At 39.3% G+C, this 18,925-nt stretch overlaps 1 protein-coding gene across 1 annotated transcript in view; it reads right to left on the reverse strand.

Annotated features, from left to right (window-relative positions):
- The window catches only part of STK3 (serine/threonine kinase 3), a 133,279-nt gene that overhangs the window by 110,628 nt on the left and 3,726 nt on the right, over positions 1–18,925 (reverse strand). The window contains exons 2-4 of the mRNA XM_065628800.1: positions 14,918–14,998; positions 14,345–14,473; positions 11,110–11,224 (exon numbers count right to left, since the gene is read on the reverse strand). Coding sequence (XP_065484872.1) covers positions 11,110–11,224; positions 14,345–14,473; positions 14,918–14,998 — 325 coding nt within the window. The remainder of the gene's footprint in view (positions 1–11,109; positions 11,225–14,344; positions 14,474–14,917; positions 14,999–18,925) is intronic.

The raw sequence follows: 18,925 nt of genomic DNA on the forward strand, positions 1-18,925 counted from the left end.
CTCATAGGAAAATACAATCAGACTGAATATATGGCTCTTCAATTTCAGCCACAAATACTGTATTTTTTAAAGTATCTACCAATGTTAGTTTGCTGTCTATGCAAAGGTTTCCTGTGAGTTCTTAATATTAAGTGCAAATAATCCATACGAGCTATATCATGTTACTATCGCTGTACAAAGTTGTACAACTGAACTAACAGAAATCTAAACATAGCTGGTCCTGAGTGTATTTTATAAGAAAAGCCACATTTTAGTAAGCACAACTACCACTACGTGAAGATAACATGTGCAACACGTCAGCCCACAAACTTTCAAATTTGTTGCAGTCCGTTAATATCTTACAGCCTCTAGAAAACATATTCCTTTACATAATGTTTACCAGTGCATAACACCATCTTCTACAGCCACGCTGAATTTTTAACAGGTGTCTTTATGTTCTTTAGTAATGGCACAGCCTTCAGTTACTTCTGAGAATTAAGGCAGAAGAGTTGAGGTTCTTTAGAACGTCAGAGTTGCTGAGGTCAACAATACATTCTGCACACTTACACCCAGCTCACTTTCATATTATGTTTGCTGTTTATTTTTCAGTCAGGATGAACAGAAAGGTACTCACAAATTCATCGAGTAACTGAATACAAACTGAGAAACAAAACAGAAAATTTCATGCGTTAATCGCAACAGGGATATTTATTGAACTCTGTAAAAGCATCACAAAGGAAACTCTTTCGCTTGACCTTTTTTTAAGCAGATCAGACAAACTCCAGTTTTAAAGCTAAAAAAAAATTATGAATAAGTAAATACCTACTATAAATAAAGAAGTGGTGTAGACTGGATAGTCCAAAATGCTTCTCTTATTTAATACTTTAATATGTTGCAGAATTCATGTACTATCACACATTATACAATAAGCTGCAAGTATCAACTGGCAACAAGTTGACAGACATTACCTACCAAACAAAATACAACACAGAAAAAAAAAAAAAAAAAAGATATTTTCATTTATCTACTTGATAAACTACATGGAGTACTGAGTAAGTCCTCAGCACAGTTGTTTATCTTCATTGCTTTAGATCAGCATAATAGGAACACATAAACTCCTGAACAAGTGTTACCACAGAAACAGTAAGAGTGAATCTTTTGCAGGTATCAGACACCCTGAGAACACTTCTCAGATTTTAATCAACATTTATTCTAGAATAAAAGCAAAAACACACACAATTCATTCCATGTGATGCAATTTCTCAAGGAAATACAAAGAAACTATTCACGCAACTGAAACGCTGCTCAATTACAGTACATCAATGCTTTAATATAAAAACTAAGCAAGTGAACTTGACTCATTCTTAGAAATGCAAGAAGCTGCAAAATTGAAGATTAATATTCTAATTTGGCTGCAACACTGGGTTGCATTTTCCCCCTCTTTCTCTACTTTTCCAATCCTACACAGAAATTAAATTAAGCAGTAGCAATTCCTTCAAGTTTCAGTTTTGAAACTGTTGCTACAGATCTGCACCTCCTAAAAAAAAAAAAAAAAAAAAAAAACAACCACCATACACACACAAAAACCAACAACAAAAAACCCCACCACACACACTACAAGAACCTAAACAGCCGCTCATAATTCATAATCCCTCTAAACCAATAGAATGACTCAGCAGTAAGGAAAAAAATGATTAGTCAGCAAGACTATCTGACTTGACTTGTTCATAACAAGTTCTAATTATTTAACATACAGAACCACTTCCCTATTCCAGCTTCTATCCAGCCTCATAAAACCTAGGTGTGGAGCCCAAGGGCACAGTTACACAGACGTTTATTTAAACAGAAGTGCCAAGCTCCAGTCCCTCCTTTTACTGCAACTTACAGCAGTAATTGCCACTATGTGTCAGTCCTTCCACTGAACAATTGTAACTGACCCTAGTTAAAAATAAACCCCTCTCCCAAATTACCTTTCCAACAAATCAATTCATGGCATAGTCAACAAGGATGCTGCTCAAATTGTCACTGCTTTCCAAATAATACATGTTGCTACACCCTGAGTCCCAATGACTTTTATAACCCTTTCCCCATGCAAGCAGAGGATGAAATTGACGGTGGCATTAGCTCCATGCTCCACAGCAAGCAGTCCCCGCCTCTGCTGTGCATTAGCGTTCCTTGATCTCCAAGAGCTCTCAGTGTTCCTGTTAAGTGGCACACTGTTCAAAGCCTTTCTTTGTGCTACTTTCTGCTGACTGCTATGCTGCTTCAAAGGGTCGTATGCCAGGAGAACTGACAACCCTGTTATGCACAGCTCAAACGAGACAGCTTTCCTGGCATTGTGCCAAGGGAGTAAAACCATCTACCTGAAATCAAACCAGAAAAGACTTCTAAACAACTGCAAGATAAACTGAAGTATGGGCAGAAGGATATCTAGAGAAAGAGATAATCCTCATTATGTCAGCTAATAATTTCATGGTCAAGTACACCAAAACTGATTATCTGAACAGACACTGCAAGCAATTTAAAGCTGGCTATAAACAAATACTGTATCATGAAGAGTTTATGACATGCTGAGTGTAGCACTTTCTCACAGTATGGTATTTAAGTATTTTCTATGCTGCAAAGAAAGTAAATGGTATCCTGAGCTGTGTTAGAGTGTCACCAGCATGTCAAGGGAGGTGACACTTCCCCTCTCTCAATACTGGTGAGGCCACAAGTGGAATACTAAGTTGTGGGCTCCCCAGTACAGCAGAAACATGGTCATACTGGAGACAGACCAACGATGAAGGGTCTGGAGCATCTCTCCTATGAGGAGAGGCTGAGGGAGCTGGGACTGTTCAGCCTGGAGGAGAGAAGGCTCTGGGGGACCTCATCAGAAGGACCTTCCTTCTGAGGGGAAGGTGCAAAGACGGAGCCAGGTTCTTTCCAGTGGTGCCAGTGACAGGACCAGAGGCAACCGGCACACACAGAAACACAGGAGGCTCCCTCTGAATGTCAGGAAACACTTTTCTACTGTGAGGGCAAGCGAGCACTGGAACAGGTTGCCAGGGAAGATTGTGGAGTCTCCATCCTTGGAGACATTCAAAAGCCACCTGGACATGGCCCTGGACAGCCAGCTCTAGATGGCACTGCTTGAGCAGGTGGAGTTGGATCAGATGTCCACCAGAGGTCCTTTCCAACCTCAACCATTCTGTGATTCTGTATTAGTATCATTTACAAACAAACTATTCTGTACAGGATTGTGTGCATTTATGCCAATTTGAATAAATCAGAGGTGGTTTGTTTTAGTTGACTGGTCTACATTTAAACCCTGCATATCACCCCAAAAATAAAGGAATTCCAAAATATTCAGCTACTAAGGAATATCCAGTAACTTAGCTGACTGTCTGAACAAAAGGCAAGTATGTGTTCCTAAAGAGGTAATTCCCTAGCTTCAGTTCTTGAAAAATTAGTAGCTGAGGCTCCTACTGACTGGAAGTTGGCCAGTGTTATTCCAATTCACAAAAAGGCCATGAGGGAAGACACAGAAAACTATAGAACTGTTAGTCTAACCTCAGTTCCCGGAAAAATTATGAAGATCATACTGGGTACTGCTGAAAGGCATTTAAAAAACAATGCCATCAGGCACAGTCAACATATGTTCACAAAGGGAAAGTCCTGTTTAACTAATTTGATCTCTTTCTAGGATAAGGTCATCCACCTCATGGAGGAAGGGAAGGACATGAATGTAGTTTGTTTGGATTTTAGTAAGGCATTTGATACTGTCTCCCACAGCATCCTTCTGGACAAGCCGTCCAACTGCGGGATGAGCAGGTTCACAGTGTGCTGGGTGAAGACCTGGCTGAAGGGCAGAGCTCAAAGGGTTGTAGTGAATGGGGCTACATCTGGCTAGCGACCAGTCATTAGTGGTGTTCCTCAGGGCCCAACTCCAGGGCCAGTCCTGTTTGATCTATTTATCAATGATCTGTATGCAGAAGTCGAATGCACCATTAGTAAGTGAGCTGATGACAGCTAACTGGGAGGTGTTGTTGACTCTTTTGAGGGACAAGAGGCCTTGCAGAGGGATGTAGATAGATTGCAGCACTCTGCAATCATCAGTGGGATGAAAGTTAGCAAGTACAAATGCCATATTCTGCACCTGGGGCACAGTAACATCAGGCACAAGCATAAGTAGGGAGATGAGTGGCTGGAAAGCAGCCCTGCAGAAAGGGACCTGGGGTGCTTGCTGGTTGTCAGCAGGATCAGTATCAGTCAGCAGTGTGTGCCCTGGCAGCCGAGAGGGCAAACTGCATCCTGGGGTGCAAACACAGCATCACCAGCTGGTCAAAAGAGGTGATTACCACACTGTATGCAGCATTGGTGCAGCCTCACCTTCAACACTGTGTGCAGTTCTGGGCCCCAAAATTTAAGAAGGATGTGAAAGTCCTTGAATGTGTCCAGAGGAGGGCAACAAAGCTGGTGAACGGGCTGGAAGGAATGTCCTGTGAGGGGCTGCTGAAGACTTTGGGCTTGTCTAGTCTGGAGAACAGGAGGCTAAGGGGCAACTTCATTGCTCTCTGCAGCTTCCTGAGGAGGAGACGTGGAGAGGGAGGTGCTGAGCTCTCTTCCCTCGGATCCAGTGACAGGACACGTGGGAATGGTTCAAAGCTGCACCAGGGGAGGTTCAGAATGGACATGAGGAAGCATTTCTTTACTGAGAAGGTAGTCAAACACTGGAAAAGGCTTCCTAGAGAGGTGGTTGATGTCCCAAGCCGGTCAGTGTTTAAGAGGCATTTGGACAATGTCCTTAACAACATGCTTTAACTTTTGGTCAGCCCTGAAGTGGTCAGGCAGTTGGACCAGATGATCATTGTAGGTCCCTCCCAACTGGAACTATTCCGGTTTGTTTGGTTGGTTTTTTTTCCCCTTGCAATGAGCATAGCAGCTAACCTCATTTGGATTTTATAATATATTCCATCATTCTAAACTTGTATTAAGAAGACATATTTCTGAAGACAGATTACCTAAATGCATCAACAGCTTAGGTCTTCGTATATACAAGATATGAAAAAACTGTTTTGTTGGAAAATATATAAAACCTTTTTTTTTTCCAAACACAGCAAAACACAATGCATAGTTCTTCTTCACATCATATAGAGACTAGTTTGCACATAAACAAACATAAGCCTGATGCAATTTGGGCAAATAGATAAGGCAGATATGCTTTTTGAGCCTACCAGTCGTTGGAAACAAAGGACCAAAGTATACAAAAACAGAACCAAAGCTCCTCCAATTCTTCATTTATTCATAAAAATCTCACAAAAACTACAAATAAACTCTTAAAATCAACATAAAAATACTTCTGAATTATGTCTCCTCCCTTCCTTCCCCTAAATGACAAGCTCTCCTCATAAGGATGGTTAGAAGTGACTGCGTAGTGTAGTAGCGCTTGTGTCCCTGCAAGTGACTTTCAAATTCCAAAGGAAACAGCTAAGTACAGAATCGGCCCATAATACACCTTGTCATAGCACACAACTTATCTACTTACTAACTAGTACTCACTGTTTCTAACAGTAATTTGATGTTGACATACAAGTAATGCCATTGACAACTACCATACAGCACAACTACATGAAACAAAACTATTTTATATTTTAATATAGGAATATGCTACAGCCATTGTTGCTATCCTGGTCTGGATGTATTACCCCACACTATTTCTGATCAAGCCACATAGTTATTATGTTTCTTGCTAAGACAGTTGATTTATTTTATTCTGAGCTTTTAAACACACAGCACCATTCTTCCATCAGCATACCACGCTCTATACCTTGTACCTTAGTATAATTTCACAGTCATTATCTTTCTACTTCATTTCCAATTTCCAGTTTCGTCAAGATGCTAATTTAAGATCCTGCAGAACATTTACCTGCTTGGTATCTCTAGCTAGTTCTAATTCTATATGTCGTGTCCCTTTGATGGGTCAGTGCTACCCTCTACATATGAGTCAGCCATGAAGTAGCTTCAAATTCTTCATCATCAAAACCACACGCAAGTTATGCATTCAAATGAATGTGAACAATAAAGGCGAACAACTCGAAAGCCTACAAAGAAAACATTAACCATTAAGCCAATCTTTAAAATGGAAATTTGGAGTAAAGCAGATTGCAGCAAATTCAGGTGTTCCACATCTATTAGGAAATCATCTAATCCACATATTTACATTTAAATGGCTATGGATGCCATGCACAAAAGAGACTTAAGGGTGCATTTATACAGTCTGTCACACACTACCTAATCCATGCAGCTGTTGGGAGAACTCATCTACAGGTTCTCTACTCACAATTAATCATTCTCCTTCCTGAGGGCCCCTCTGAAGGGGTGTGGGTCAACTGAATTGCTTTAACTGCCTAAGTCCATTCCCAGCTGCTCTTTTTACACTAAGTAATACAGGCACATTAGGCCTGATGCTTCCAGGAAGTATCAGATCATTGCATCTAAACACTCTGATTAGGTCAATACACTGAGTAAGTCCATTCTCATAGCAAATAAAGGCACCATGCTGTAATCATTTTTCCACCAGAAGATACGAAGCTCAAACATCAATCTTATAATCACATACCTCTCCTGGTCTTCATTTATGTGAAGGCAAGGCTGGACTAACAAAGAGGCTGAGATGTAGGAGAGACGAGCAAATGAGCAGAGATAACAATTACTACAATACCCTTCCGGCTAGCGATATTTGAAGTATAACAGATGAATTAAAGCAGAAAGCTTCAGAGAGAAAGAGAGTTGTTACAGTTCCAGCTCTAGCCTGAAGTCAACATCAGTCTAGTTCCCACAGTCTGCTACAAACTTCAATGACACTACACCCTCCTGAAGCCACTTTCCTTGAGCACCACTTTCACAGCAATTACTATTCACACTTTTTTTTTTTTAAGCAGATCTGCACACTCTGTGCAAAGACCATGCTCTTCAAACAAAATCACAGCCTACATGTAGTGAAAGCAAAACCAGGAGGACATTGAAACACAGCATCTAAAGATTCAGATACACTATTAATTTGAATCACAGGAGCTTAAACACATGAGAAAAGTAATTAGCTAAGAAAACACGGCAGCAGATAATAAGAAAACATGAGACAGTGTATATGTAACTAATCAATCAATTGGTATGTAAGTGAAGTCAGTGTAGGTATAAGATGCAGGACCTCTGGACCCAACAGCACACCTGTTGTACACCAATAGCACACCAATGTGCTCTGAACATTGCTGCACTTGCCACTTGCAATACTGTCCCAAATAAGAAGGTTTTGCCTCATAAACCCACTGCACAGTCACTGCGTGGTATATTACAGCCAACTGAATTTGGTCCCTGAAAGATATAGGATTAGAACGACTCAGTTAACCATGCCCAGTGCATGAGTAAGTGCACTCTAAATTATCAGTAGAGAGGCAGGGTTGCTAGTGTGTCAGTACTCCCCGATACGTTAATAGCAGCCAGTAAGACTTAAAGTATTGCTTCACAGTGTAATTAACTCATTCTGTTGCAAGCTGCCACTGAAAAAGTCAGTCTCATTCCTTCTTTTCCTTCCCTTTCCCTGTTGCTCATTCCTAATGTCTCCCTTGCGTCAGATGAAGCACTATGCTGCCACAATAACTCCTGAGTTAGCTCACAAAGGGGTGGGGAGGATAGACTAGAGAAGAAAGAGTTCCTCCATCAGGTCATTAAGCTTACCCAACATCATCCTGTAGCCACACAATCAGTGTATCTGAGGCATGGAGAAGGCAGGAATACATCAGCCTGGTTGGAAGATAGTGGTGGAACAGCCCTTTTTGGCAGAAACACACCGTTTTGACTGTCAAACATACACGTACCTCGCAAATCAGCCTCTGAGAAAAGTAGACAAGACTAGATTCACAGCTTTGCTGCCTCGGACTGGTGAACACCACACCTCAGATGAGCTAAAAGGCATCATAATCTTGCTCCGGTGCTGCTGATTCACCTGATACGCTAGAGAACTGTGGGGCAGAATTCCAGAGGTTTGATTCAACTTCAAAGTATTGGCTTGGGCCTCTTGGACAAGAACCTGCTTCTGTCAAGCAGAAAACCTCTTGATATGAACAGGCTCCCAACACTCATTAGACATTTCCTTAACTTGGAATTCTGCTTCCTTCGCTTTTGGTTCTTTAGAGCAAAGCCCAGTGTTGTTCACTTTCTAGACAACAAAACTTTTGAAGAAGTGAGGGAAACACAGATACGGAAAAAAGATTAGTAAATTCTTCGGTTTAGAGATAAGCAAAGGCAAACGCATAGTACTGTTTCCTTTCCAAATACAAGGAGGCATCCACCCTTTCCTATTATCTATTTTGATACAATGATCCTAATGACCATTACATTAAAGTAAGGGTTCTTACTTCGACTCTCTCTTCCTCTGTTTCTTTTCCTTACATACGGAGAAGCACGAAATAAACATTTCCTTGGCCCAGATACAGTCTTCATTTAACAACTTAGGAAAATTACAGAACACATAACCCTGTGCATCTGGGCCTATTCAATAAACATTCTGACAAAATAAGAATCAATTCCCTCCTCACCTCCATTTTTTTTTCTTGTGAAAAAGTAGAGTGAAACTACTTCTTGTTTCCATTTTAAAAAGTCACCAACAGAATGCTAAGCGGCCTTATTCCAGTAACACAGTCACAAGGTAGTCTGAGTGATCAGGTCACTGTTCCATAGAGAACAAGATAATTCAAACAAGTCCAAAGCCTCTGCCCAGATCTTGCAAAATTTGCAAGACACAAGCACAGCAAGTGAGACACGGAGCAGTTTGCTTTTTTTGTTACATGCAGCAGAACACCACCTATCCTAAGCCAGAATAAAAGTTCTGTCTGGCCTTGTAGCCTGTCTTCACCAGTGGCCTACGGTAGGTACCTAGGGAAGAATGTAAGTATGTGTCAAGTAAACAGTGATGCCTTGTTTTATAATAAACAGCACATAACCATATCTTGCTTTCTTTGTGCTACTCATGGATTTTTAAACCTTCCACTATGTCTCTCCCTCCAAGTCTCTTCTCAACACAGAAGTATCCTTATCCATTTAGTATCTCCTTCTAGACAAGTAACTTCTGATCATACTTGCCACCTTTATCTAACTTTCATATTTCTGTTACATCTTTGCAACTGTTGTAATCTTCAGCAACCCCTTTACTTGTTCAGTTGTTTCTAAACATTAAACTGAAGCGTTCATGAACCTGTATATAAAGAGTTTGCCTTCCCCACCAAGACAAATTTCTCTCTTCACACTTACTTATGCTTATTTTCTCACTCAGACACTCAATATGACAAAGCCTTTTAAGTCTTTCCCTGCTTTTACTACTAGGAATGCAACCCCTCTCATCAGTATTTATACACTGTTTCCTGAAAAGGATAGCACAGACCCATGCAGGATTCCTAAAATGACCATTTACTCGCATCTTCTTTTTTTGTCTTTCAACCAACTACCCACCTACGACAGAACTCCTCTTTTACTCCACTACAGGTATATTTCTTGAAAAGCCCCTGGTGTGGAAGTCTGTCCATAAACCTCTCAGTACCAAGCACATCCAGACCAACTTTACGCCAAACAGAATTATTTGTATGCGCAACAACTCTTTTATGGGACTGTACTAGCCACATGCTGCATAACTTGCCTTTGCAAAAGGTATGTTAACTTTACCCTCACTACATGTATCCATGTATTTATTGATTATTCTATTTCCTCAAACAGAATTTATGCTATTTAATCATATCAACTCTAACCACAAACAGTAGAAGAGAACAGTAGAAGAGTTAGTTTGTCTGATCATTGGTATGCATCTGCTCTGAGACTCAAACATGTCTTTCCCTCAAATCTCTACTGTGTCATTACCCTAAAATGGAAATAAGAGAAACTAGTTTGTCTGATTTATTTAATATAAATATACACACATATACACAAATACTTTTAAAATAAAAAATCCTAGCATTTTCTATTGATGCACACACTTATGGGATTTATAAAAATAAGGAGCATTTAAAATGGGACTTTAAAAAAAAAAATCTGGACTAGCTTGCACCATTTCTTATTGGAGCTACTAACTCTTCTCCTAACCCTTGGATAATACACAACTGTAAGGACACCAGTTCTAAAGGTTGCAGAAATTCCAGCAATTTTCCACTGTTTTGGGCTTTTCCCCTATCATCAGTTCAACACGACAGCAGCCCTGATACAAGCCATGCTTCCCAAAGAGACTCCCTGTAGTCTGGACATCAACCCCATTCCTAATAGAATTAAATTCTATCTTCCCTTACGTCTTATTTTCTAAGCCTGAAGAATGTCTCTCTCTCTCTCTCATTCTCTTTCCCAGACATGATGCAAAGAACATTTCAGGGCATGTTTACAAAACGTAAAGGGCTAGCAAGTAGAGGGTCATCTCACAATACTTGCTGGTAAAATGAATACCTTCTGTTACAGTGCACTACTGAAGAGAATGGACTCAAAGGAAATAAGATCATTTGACATCTACAACAAAATATTTTTCAGATAACCTGTTTCTTAAGTAGAACTAGCAACGATTGTTTCCTACGGGTTTGCATCCCCCTCTACATTACTGCTCTTATAAGCCCATTAAGATCCTACCATAAAATCCTCTATTTTTGTTCCTTCTTACATTTCTTAATTGGCATTCCTTCCCCTTCTCATTCCTAGAGGAATGCCGATTACTTCTCATGCTCCCTAATTACTCAGTGGAAGCAAAACAATTCTATGCCTGTTTCAAGCCATGCATGTACACTAAGTGGCCTACTGATAGGCTGTGAGGTGGAAGAGGTAGAGGGAAGAAGCCACACACAGTTTTGCCTTGTACAAAGCAATACTTTGCAAGAAACTTACAGGATCTTCGTATTTCAAAATGCATTTGCTTCTGCTCTTGATCACTCCACAGAGTAATGGACAAAGAGACAGTCAGAGCAACTGCACAAGCTTGTTTCCCGAGGAACCAAGGCACAGACATACCCCTTGGCATCAGCCAAGATCTTGTCTCACAACTCTGCCTTTTCTTCTGGCTTCTAGTCTTAATTCACAGCTGAATTTTAACAATTATTATTCATTTTTTGAAATGTATAAACTCACCGTTTTATTGCGAAGTCTAATTATGTCCGAAACAGAGCCAGCTCCACAATATTCCATAACAATCCATAGGTCTGTGTTCTTAAAATAGCTGCCATAGTACTTGACAACATAGGGACTAGACAGAAAAAAGTTAGATAAAGAGATTAATTCTTAGTAGGAAAAAAAAAAGTCATAATCACAAGCATTAAAAATGACAGTTTGACACACAATAACACAGTTAATGAGCAAGTGTAGTCAAATACATTTTAAAACTGTAATTAGTTTAACCAATGTCTGCTGTTTAATAAAATTAGAAAGGTACTTCTATATATTTCAGCGATCTTCACATATATAGTTTTCCCAAATGTTAGTCTTCCGATATAAAGCTTTGTTTTTCCCTCCTCTAAGGCATCTCTTAGTTTTTAACTCTCATCACAAAGTTACTGGATGTTTCTCTTCTTGAAAAGATTGCCTTGTTTTCTTCTCTCCTGAGCAAAAAAACATAGGATCATAGAACCACTTTGGTTGGAAAACATGGAAACTCACCCATGTTCTCCTGGTTCTGCAAGCATGAGCTAGTTCTAGAAATAGGCATGGAGAAGAACAAAAGGGTAAAGCGTTAAGATTTAATCATCTTTTATTTGAGATGCTGCAATAGCTCAGTGCTTTTCTGTAATATCTATAGAATTATCACATGGGAAAATAAAGTACTAAAAAGTGTGTCATCCCCCCCATCAGTACTGCACAGCACTATATTTGCTTGAAAGCACTGGACACATATACAAGCACATGGTACAGAGCTGCAGCCTACTCCTTCTTTGCAACCAGGGAATGGCTGCATCTTGTCCAGTGAAGGAAGAGTTTGTGTTTCAAAATTCTGAAGTCTCAAAATAAAAGTTATACAATAGTACATGTCCAGTAGATACTGAATGCACCATGTTATTCAAAGAAAAGCAGGAAAAAAAGAACAAGGGCAGAGAAAATTGGGGCAGGACAGGGGACACAGCAATCAGATGGTGAGCAGGCTCACCCAGGACAAGAATGAAAATGGCATACGAAGCATAGTACAGAAAGAAAGGTGAAAAATTTAGAAGATTCTCAAGTATCACCACTTCTTTTCTTTGTTAGTATATTTCACAGACATTTAATATCTTTTTCAATCCTGGTCTAGTACTAACAGACATACACATGCCACAACCTACCCCACTGTTTCCAGTCAGCTCACATGGCTCAAGCCTGTGCAGCGACTAAGGGTTGCTATCCTGTCATTGACCCCACAGAAGAACTCTTTCTGAGAATTCATAAGGTACTATTTTCAAACTTATTCAATGTCTTCCTTTGTGTAACAGGAAAGAAATGAAACGTGAGGTCAAAAGAATTAACAGCACAGCAACAAGAAGAATCGAAGTAAACATATTTCAACTCCTGTTCCAGTGCACAGGAAGAGCTGAGGACCTACTCTGGGAGTGAAATCTAGTTCTACAGTTAAGCAGACAAACAAGACTACTGCGGCCTTTTTCATGTGTATCTGTTACAAAACTTCAATTGGCCGGACAAAAATAGTCTCATAGGGACAAAAAGGATTAAGAGAAGCCCCAAACAAAACTCAAGGGTTCCAAATCCTTTCAGTATCATCTGAAATAATCTTATCACACATCTTTGTGGAATGTTGGAAAAAACATAAACCCTTCCTTTTCCTCCCATTCCCCTGCCTACACATTTTACAAGCTTCCAGCATTCCAAGAAGTCAGTGCTAGAAGAGAACAGACTACATGGTCCAGCATGTTCGTAGGTCACAAATGCTTAGATCAGGACTTGCAGCCAGAGGTTCTAAAAGAAGTCTAAGGAACAGTCGCATTCCCACGTGCTATAGATACAATGTACTCTGAGGTCTCCATCCCTATACTTAAGGATAAATATCTCAACCTTCCCTCCTCCTTCATGACCCTATAGACAAGATGCTGTGAAGCAGTACAATCAAGCTCATGTAACACCTGAGCAAAACATTCAGCAACAAATCTGAATGAATTCAGACCGTATTAAAAGGATTATCTTTAAATCTAGGATGAGTACTGCTCATTGCCAAACAAGTGCAAATTTTTCATTTAAAGACAGAACTTCAACACTGATACACCACAAAAGCACAAACAACTGAGAAATAACAGACCACTTGCTATAATACAATTCACCAAGTTAAAGACTAAAGCAATCATTTTAAATAAAGCTTATTCTAAGTGGAATGCAAAGCTTTTCTGTTTGTACTTCCAAGTCACAAATAGATTCCTGTACCACTGATTAGATATGAATAAAGACTCTACCTAGCAAATCTGACTTAGAAGTTACATCCAAAACCTTAAAAGATTGTCCCCAAAAATATACAAATAAAAAAATGATAACTCCATAGAAGAGAGAAAATGCAAAGTAATTTCTACACCCTTGAAGGCACTTGATAATAGAATCATAGGATCGTTTTGTTTGGAAAAGATGCTTAAGATCATGGAGTCCAACTGTTAACCTAACACTGTCAAGTCCACCTCTAAGACATATCCCTAAGAACTTCATCCACATGGCTTTTAAACACCTCCAGGGATGGTGACTCAACCACTGCCCTGGGCAGCCCGTTCTAATGCTTGACAACTCTTTCCATTAAGAAGTTTTTCCTAATATCCAATCTAAAACTCCCCTGGTGCAACATGAGGGCACGATGTTAAAGCTTCCACTCCTACAATACTACCAATCATAAGATATACTGGTTTTGAACAAGTGTAAGGTAACAGTCCTTCTTCAGAACAATTTGAAGATTGTTAAGGTATGTTCCTGCATGAAAAAGGCTACCAATAGAATACTATTTTGGAAGCTAATTGCTAGCCATTCACCTTGTACAAGAAACATCTTTATCAATCTTCTGAAACAGGTAACTCTGAATTCACAAGGCTAAAGAGTTTTACAAGAAGTATTAATCTTTGGGGTTACAAGAGCAAGTAAAGTGAAACAAGCATGGAGAATTCTAAGCAGACGCAAGTACTTATTCTTTTAACAGTTTCTGTGAGGTACACTATTTGTACTTTCTTCAGTCCAAGCTAGTGGTAGGAAAAGATTCGCAAAGTGGTTCCTCTAAGTAAACTGTCCAACACAGACTGTTTTAATTTTCCACATATTAAAAAAAACTGCAGCTGCATAGATTTCAGCTATATTCACAAGTACACATACATTTTCTCACAGACTCTTAGAAAGGGAGCAGAATTGTCATACTTACCTGTCACATTGTTGCATTATAGAGATTTCTTTAATTATTTCTTGAAGATCTGACTCCACAGGGACCTGTTTAATTGCTACAACTTGGCCAGACTCTTTGTGAATTGCTTTAAACACACTACCATAAGACCTAAAAATAAAAGAGGGATTTTTTTAAAACAAGATAAACTGATTCTCATTTCCATTATTCAGAAACTTTTAAAAGTCATAGAAGCCATATGTTCATGCCAAAGTTTGAGGGTTTTTTCGGGCTGCAAAAAACTCAGTTCTATTGGGACCTCAGGGAAGACATGCCCCTGAATAATGAATCTTTGCAAGATGTAGTGTATCTAACACCAGTACAGGCACAACCACCTTTGCTGCCTTAGTAAACAAGTGACATCAAAAATGCATAAATATATTTGGGGAAGCATGGAAGTCTACTGATGCATGCATTTGCTTTATTATTAAAACTTGTCTACAGAAGCATTCCTTAGGATGTTTATAGTCACTTTCTATGTAACTTAATATTCCAACACATGCTTTACATACTGTCTCCCTCTGATCCTATCCCCTCATAAATAGCTGCACTTACCCTTCACCAAGTTTCTCCAGAACATCAAAGACTTCCTCAGGCTGCTTAGTTAAACTATCTTCACTTAGCTTTTTCAGTTTGCTGAAAGAAAGACAAAAGTTGTTTGTTTTTTGGGGGAAAAAAGACACAGAAGTCAAGCAAGCTTTCGTACAAGTAAGCAGACAGAAAAAAAAAAATTAATGAAAATAAAATGCCTAATTGAAGATCTTAATCAACCATCATATTAGATGGAGGAAGTTATGACAATTTTTGTCATTATCACTTTCCCATTAATGTTTGCTCAATTCAGAGCAGCATGGGACCAATTCACTGCCCAAACCACTTCCTTTACTAAAGCAGAAACAGCCAAATCATACAGTAAAGCACACCTTTCAAAGAGCAGCCAGCATGCAAACACATGCTCATTACTGCCTACAGCACACCATGTTGTTATCTAAGAAAGCATAAACCAATCCTTCACCCACACGAAGTATCCACTTTCTAAACTATACCACTCGTAAGCCAGTGAATTACATCAAGTTAAAAGCAGAACCCACAGACAAGATGATATGGGAGCATATGGTAGCCCTTCACCTGCACAGGTGGTAGCAGAACACTGAACTTCCAAAAGGGGAGTACTCCAAGAGTTGTTGGGGCAGCCCCTTTTGCACCTTTGTGAATGTACATAGGGATGTGCAACAAAATCTCTTATTATCCAATACCACCATATTTGCCTTCCAGTTCTCTCACAGTCTCAAATCTCTCATTATCACCCTGCCATTTCTCCCAGCATCTTCAACCCACTCTCACCACTATCCTTTGTCCTTTACCAGCAGTCCTGGCCTTTCCCCGGCCTCCAGCATTCCCACCCAGCCAGCCCCCCAGGCTCCTGGTAGATCTCAGAACACAACTTGGCTGCAAGCTTGTGATGGAGCTGACACCTAGCATAGTACAGGAAAATATAACCTCACACACATTGCAGTGAGGCTGAGTGGCTGCAACCTGTAAATTCTTCATCCTAAAAGTTAGAGGGAATTTTGCTGCAAGCCTGAAATAACAAGTTAACACTATGTGATAGCCAAGGGTACTATTAAAGTAGAAGATAAGCTGAAGAATAGCTGGTGCTGTAGTGTTAGATACAGACAATGTATTCCATATGCAGGAGGAGGAAAAACAAAAAAAGGCAGGGTGGGGGGAAGAAACTTCTAAGCACAGCAGATCATTGAGAAATTATGGAAAATATGTTACCCTGTGACACTTTCCTGGAAGTGAATACAAATTAGGGGAAGGGAGGGCACAGACATAAAAGACTGTCAAATCTAACAGTGGAAGAACAGTGTTCAAAAGAAACTTTCATATTAAGTGATGCAATTCTGAGACATACGTAACTAAAAAAAAAAATAAAGTGAAATGACTGATGAAGGAATACCCGAGTCAGAAGAGACTTGTTACTGCCAGCCATCTAAGTAAAGACAAAAATTTAAAGTAATTGTATAAGCACACAGGTCATGTGGATTGATGTTAAACAAGGAAAGCAAGGCAAGAAGGAGGTTGTACCCATTTAGATATCAATTTCATAGATGTAGCAATTATATGAATACAAAAAGCACCCACAATCAGAAAGGAAAGGTGCATGACGTTGTAAAGACCATGCAGTTTGCTACAGCAAACACGCAGGAAGCTGGAAAGCACGTGTGTTTAAGGGAGAATAAAAATCTCCACAGCAAAGGACAGGCACAACTCATGACCATGAAGAAAAACAGCAGAAAACTCAAATGAGAGCAGCTAAATAAAGTCTGCAAAAGTGGCCTACAAATCAAACACAGGAACACATAATGACTCTGCTTGCTTTTTCACCATCTCTCTGCTTGTTAGACACTAGAAAGCAGAAAGATGGAACATAAATCTTGCAGGGAAGTACAGATTTCATTAACGAACAAGTGCAAGTTGAGACAAAACTGGGAGAGGGGAAGAAAAGATTCTGCAGGCGGCTATTAAAGAAATAAATCATTGATTTTGCTTCTTTTGTTTCAAATTCTTTTTTTGCCTCTGATCAGATTATCTGCATCCTTAAAGGCAGTGTTCACAAAACAAGAGTTACTGCAGTCATCCTCTGCTTGCCACCAACAAAAAGCATGCACAGTATGCTTATGATACCAGCAGAGCCTCAAAAAATAAAAAGCATGACCATTAGCCAAGTCTCTTACTTAACCAAAGAGCCACATAACATACTCAACAGAACAGCAGAGGGAATTAACTTTTTAGTAACTGGAAGAGAAAACATACAGTGACCTCAGCCAAAGACGTCTAAGAAGAGAACACTTCTACCTGATCACCAAAAGAGCAATGCCTACTACAATGAGAAGGAAAAAGAAAAAAAATCCTGAAGCAAATATGCCCATTTTGAAGAGGCCTTCAAAATGTCATTTATATATATCTATATGTATGTATGTGTGTGTGTGTGTGTGTGTCTTTGTAGCAAATTTGGTTCTTGAAAGAGAACTTTAGAATATGCTTAAGACCAAAAGGGTTTCAGCAGCACCATTGAAGCCAAGACACTGGGAGTGGTGAGAAGAGCTAGGGAAACAATCGCCAACAGCCATAAACTCATCAAAACAAATATAATTGTCAAATAACTGACTATCAGGAGTACATAAGAGGCAACCTGGAGATCAAAGAAATAGCATTCTGTAGTTTTAAAATTATTTTCACATTATCCAATTCTGACAAACATAATAAATAGTTAACAGTAAGGCAGCTAAATACTAAACCTATTTAGAGGAAGATAGATAGGTCAGCCAAATTTCATCGCCAAATGCATTGCTCAAAAGTACTTCACATTCCTTCACAAATACATTGTCAGAGTACAGATGCAAGGTCCAGTGTTCAAGTGACAATATTAACACCACAGTTCTTTGAACCACAGAAAGATCCTAATAACTCAGACTGTTCAATGATTTCTATTTCTAGAAGTTTCACACAATTTCCAGCTCTTGAACTACAGAACAGCATACAATATACCCTGAAACAGTTGCAATAAAGAAAGCATTTCTGAAAACTTTGTGAGAAGCAGGGAGGAGGAAGATGACTGTTCTAACTGGCTGTACAGCACTAAGTAGAATACAAGAAGAAGAGATTAGAAATATTATCTTATAATATTGGTTAAAAACGAGAAACTAAAACTTGGGACATAGAAATGCATCTAAAGCTTCAGAATCAGCTCCTTAATCAGGAGTTGTTTGCATGCATGTGTCCTACTAGCCTCACTTTCTAAATATGGAAGACAAAACATACACAGCCAGGCATTTCAGAAGGATCACTACTTTTTTAAAGCATTAAGGTCTTCTACATGTGAATGCTACGAGCACCCAGCAAAACACTTATCTGCTAAGGCATGACTAGAAATATGAAGGGGGTGGAGGGGAAAGGAACAAGTGAAGAGACAAAGGGCTCAAAAACAATCAGGAAAAAAAAAAAAAAAAGTGTCTTATTCATCTCCCTCAAGGGTCCTCTACTTATGTGACACAAGCATTTAAAACAGAACAAATAAATCAGTAAATTCAGGAACGATTTTATTCCGGCCACAGGATACAAGTACCATATATATATACACACACACACACACATATAAAAAACTTTAAGAAAGTCCAAAGGAGATGTGTAGAAGACACGTATAAAACCTGGGTAGAAAGCCATTCTGGGTTTTTTGCCCTAGAAAAACATCAGGGAGTGACTATGGGCTCTTTCAGCACTCTTGCAGAAGGAAAGCTGTTCCTGAAAGCAGGAGGACTAACTGAACTACAATTCTGGGACAAGAGCTGTCAAAAGGATTTTCTTGTTCCAAGCAGGTTTGACTTTCTGCATAATACCTACTCTCTTAAACAAGAAAAATACATCCTAGCAAAGAATTTTACTTTTATAAATCCAGTTGATAGGAGAAAAACATTTGTACTTTGCATTATTAGAATCTTACGCGTCGTTTAATACGTCAGCAAAACTCCAAATAACTAAATGCAGAAAAACCTAGAA

Source organism: Caloenas nicobarica, chromosome 2 (assembly GCF_036013445.1).
Source record: "Caloenas nicobarica isolate bCalNic1 chromosome 2, bCalNic1.hap1, whole genome shotgun sequence".
Classification (NCBI taxonomy): Eukaryota; Metazoa; Chordata; class Aves; order Columbiformes; family Columbidae; genus Caloenas; species Caloenas nicobarica.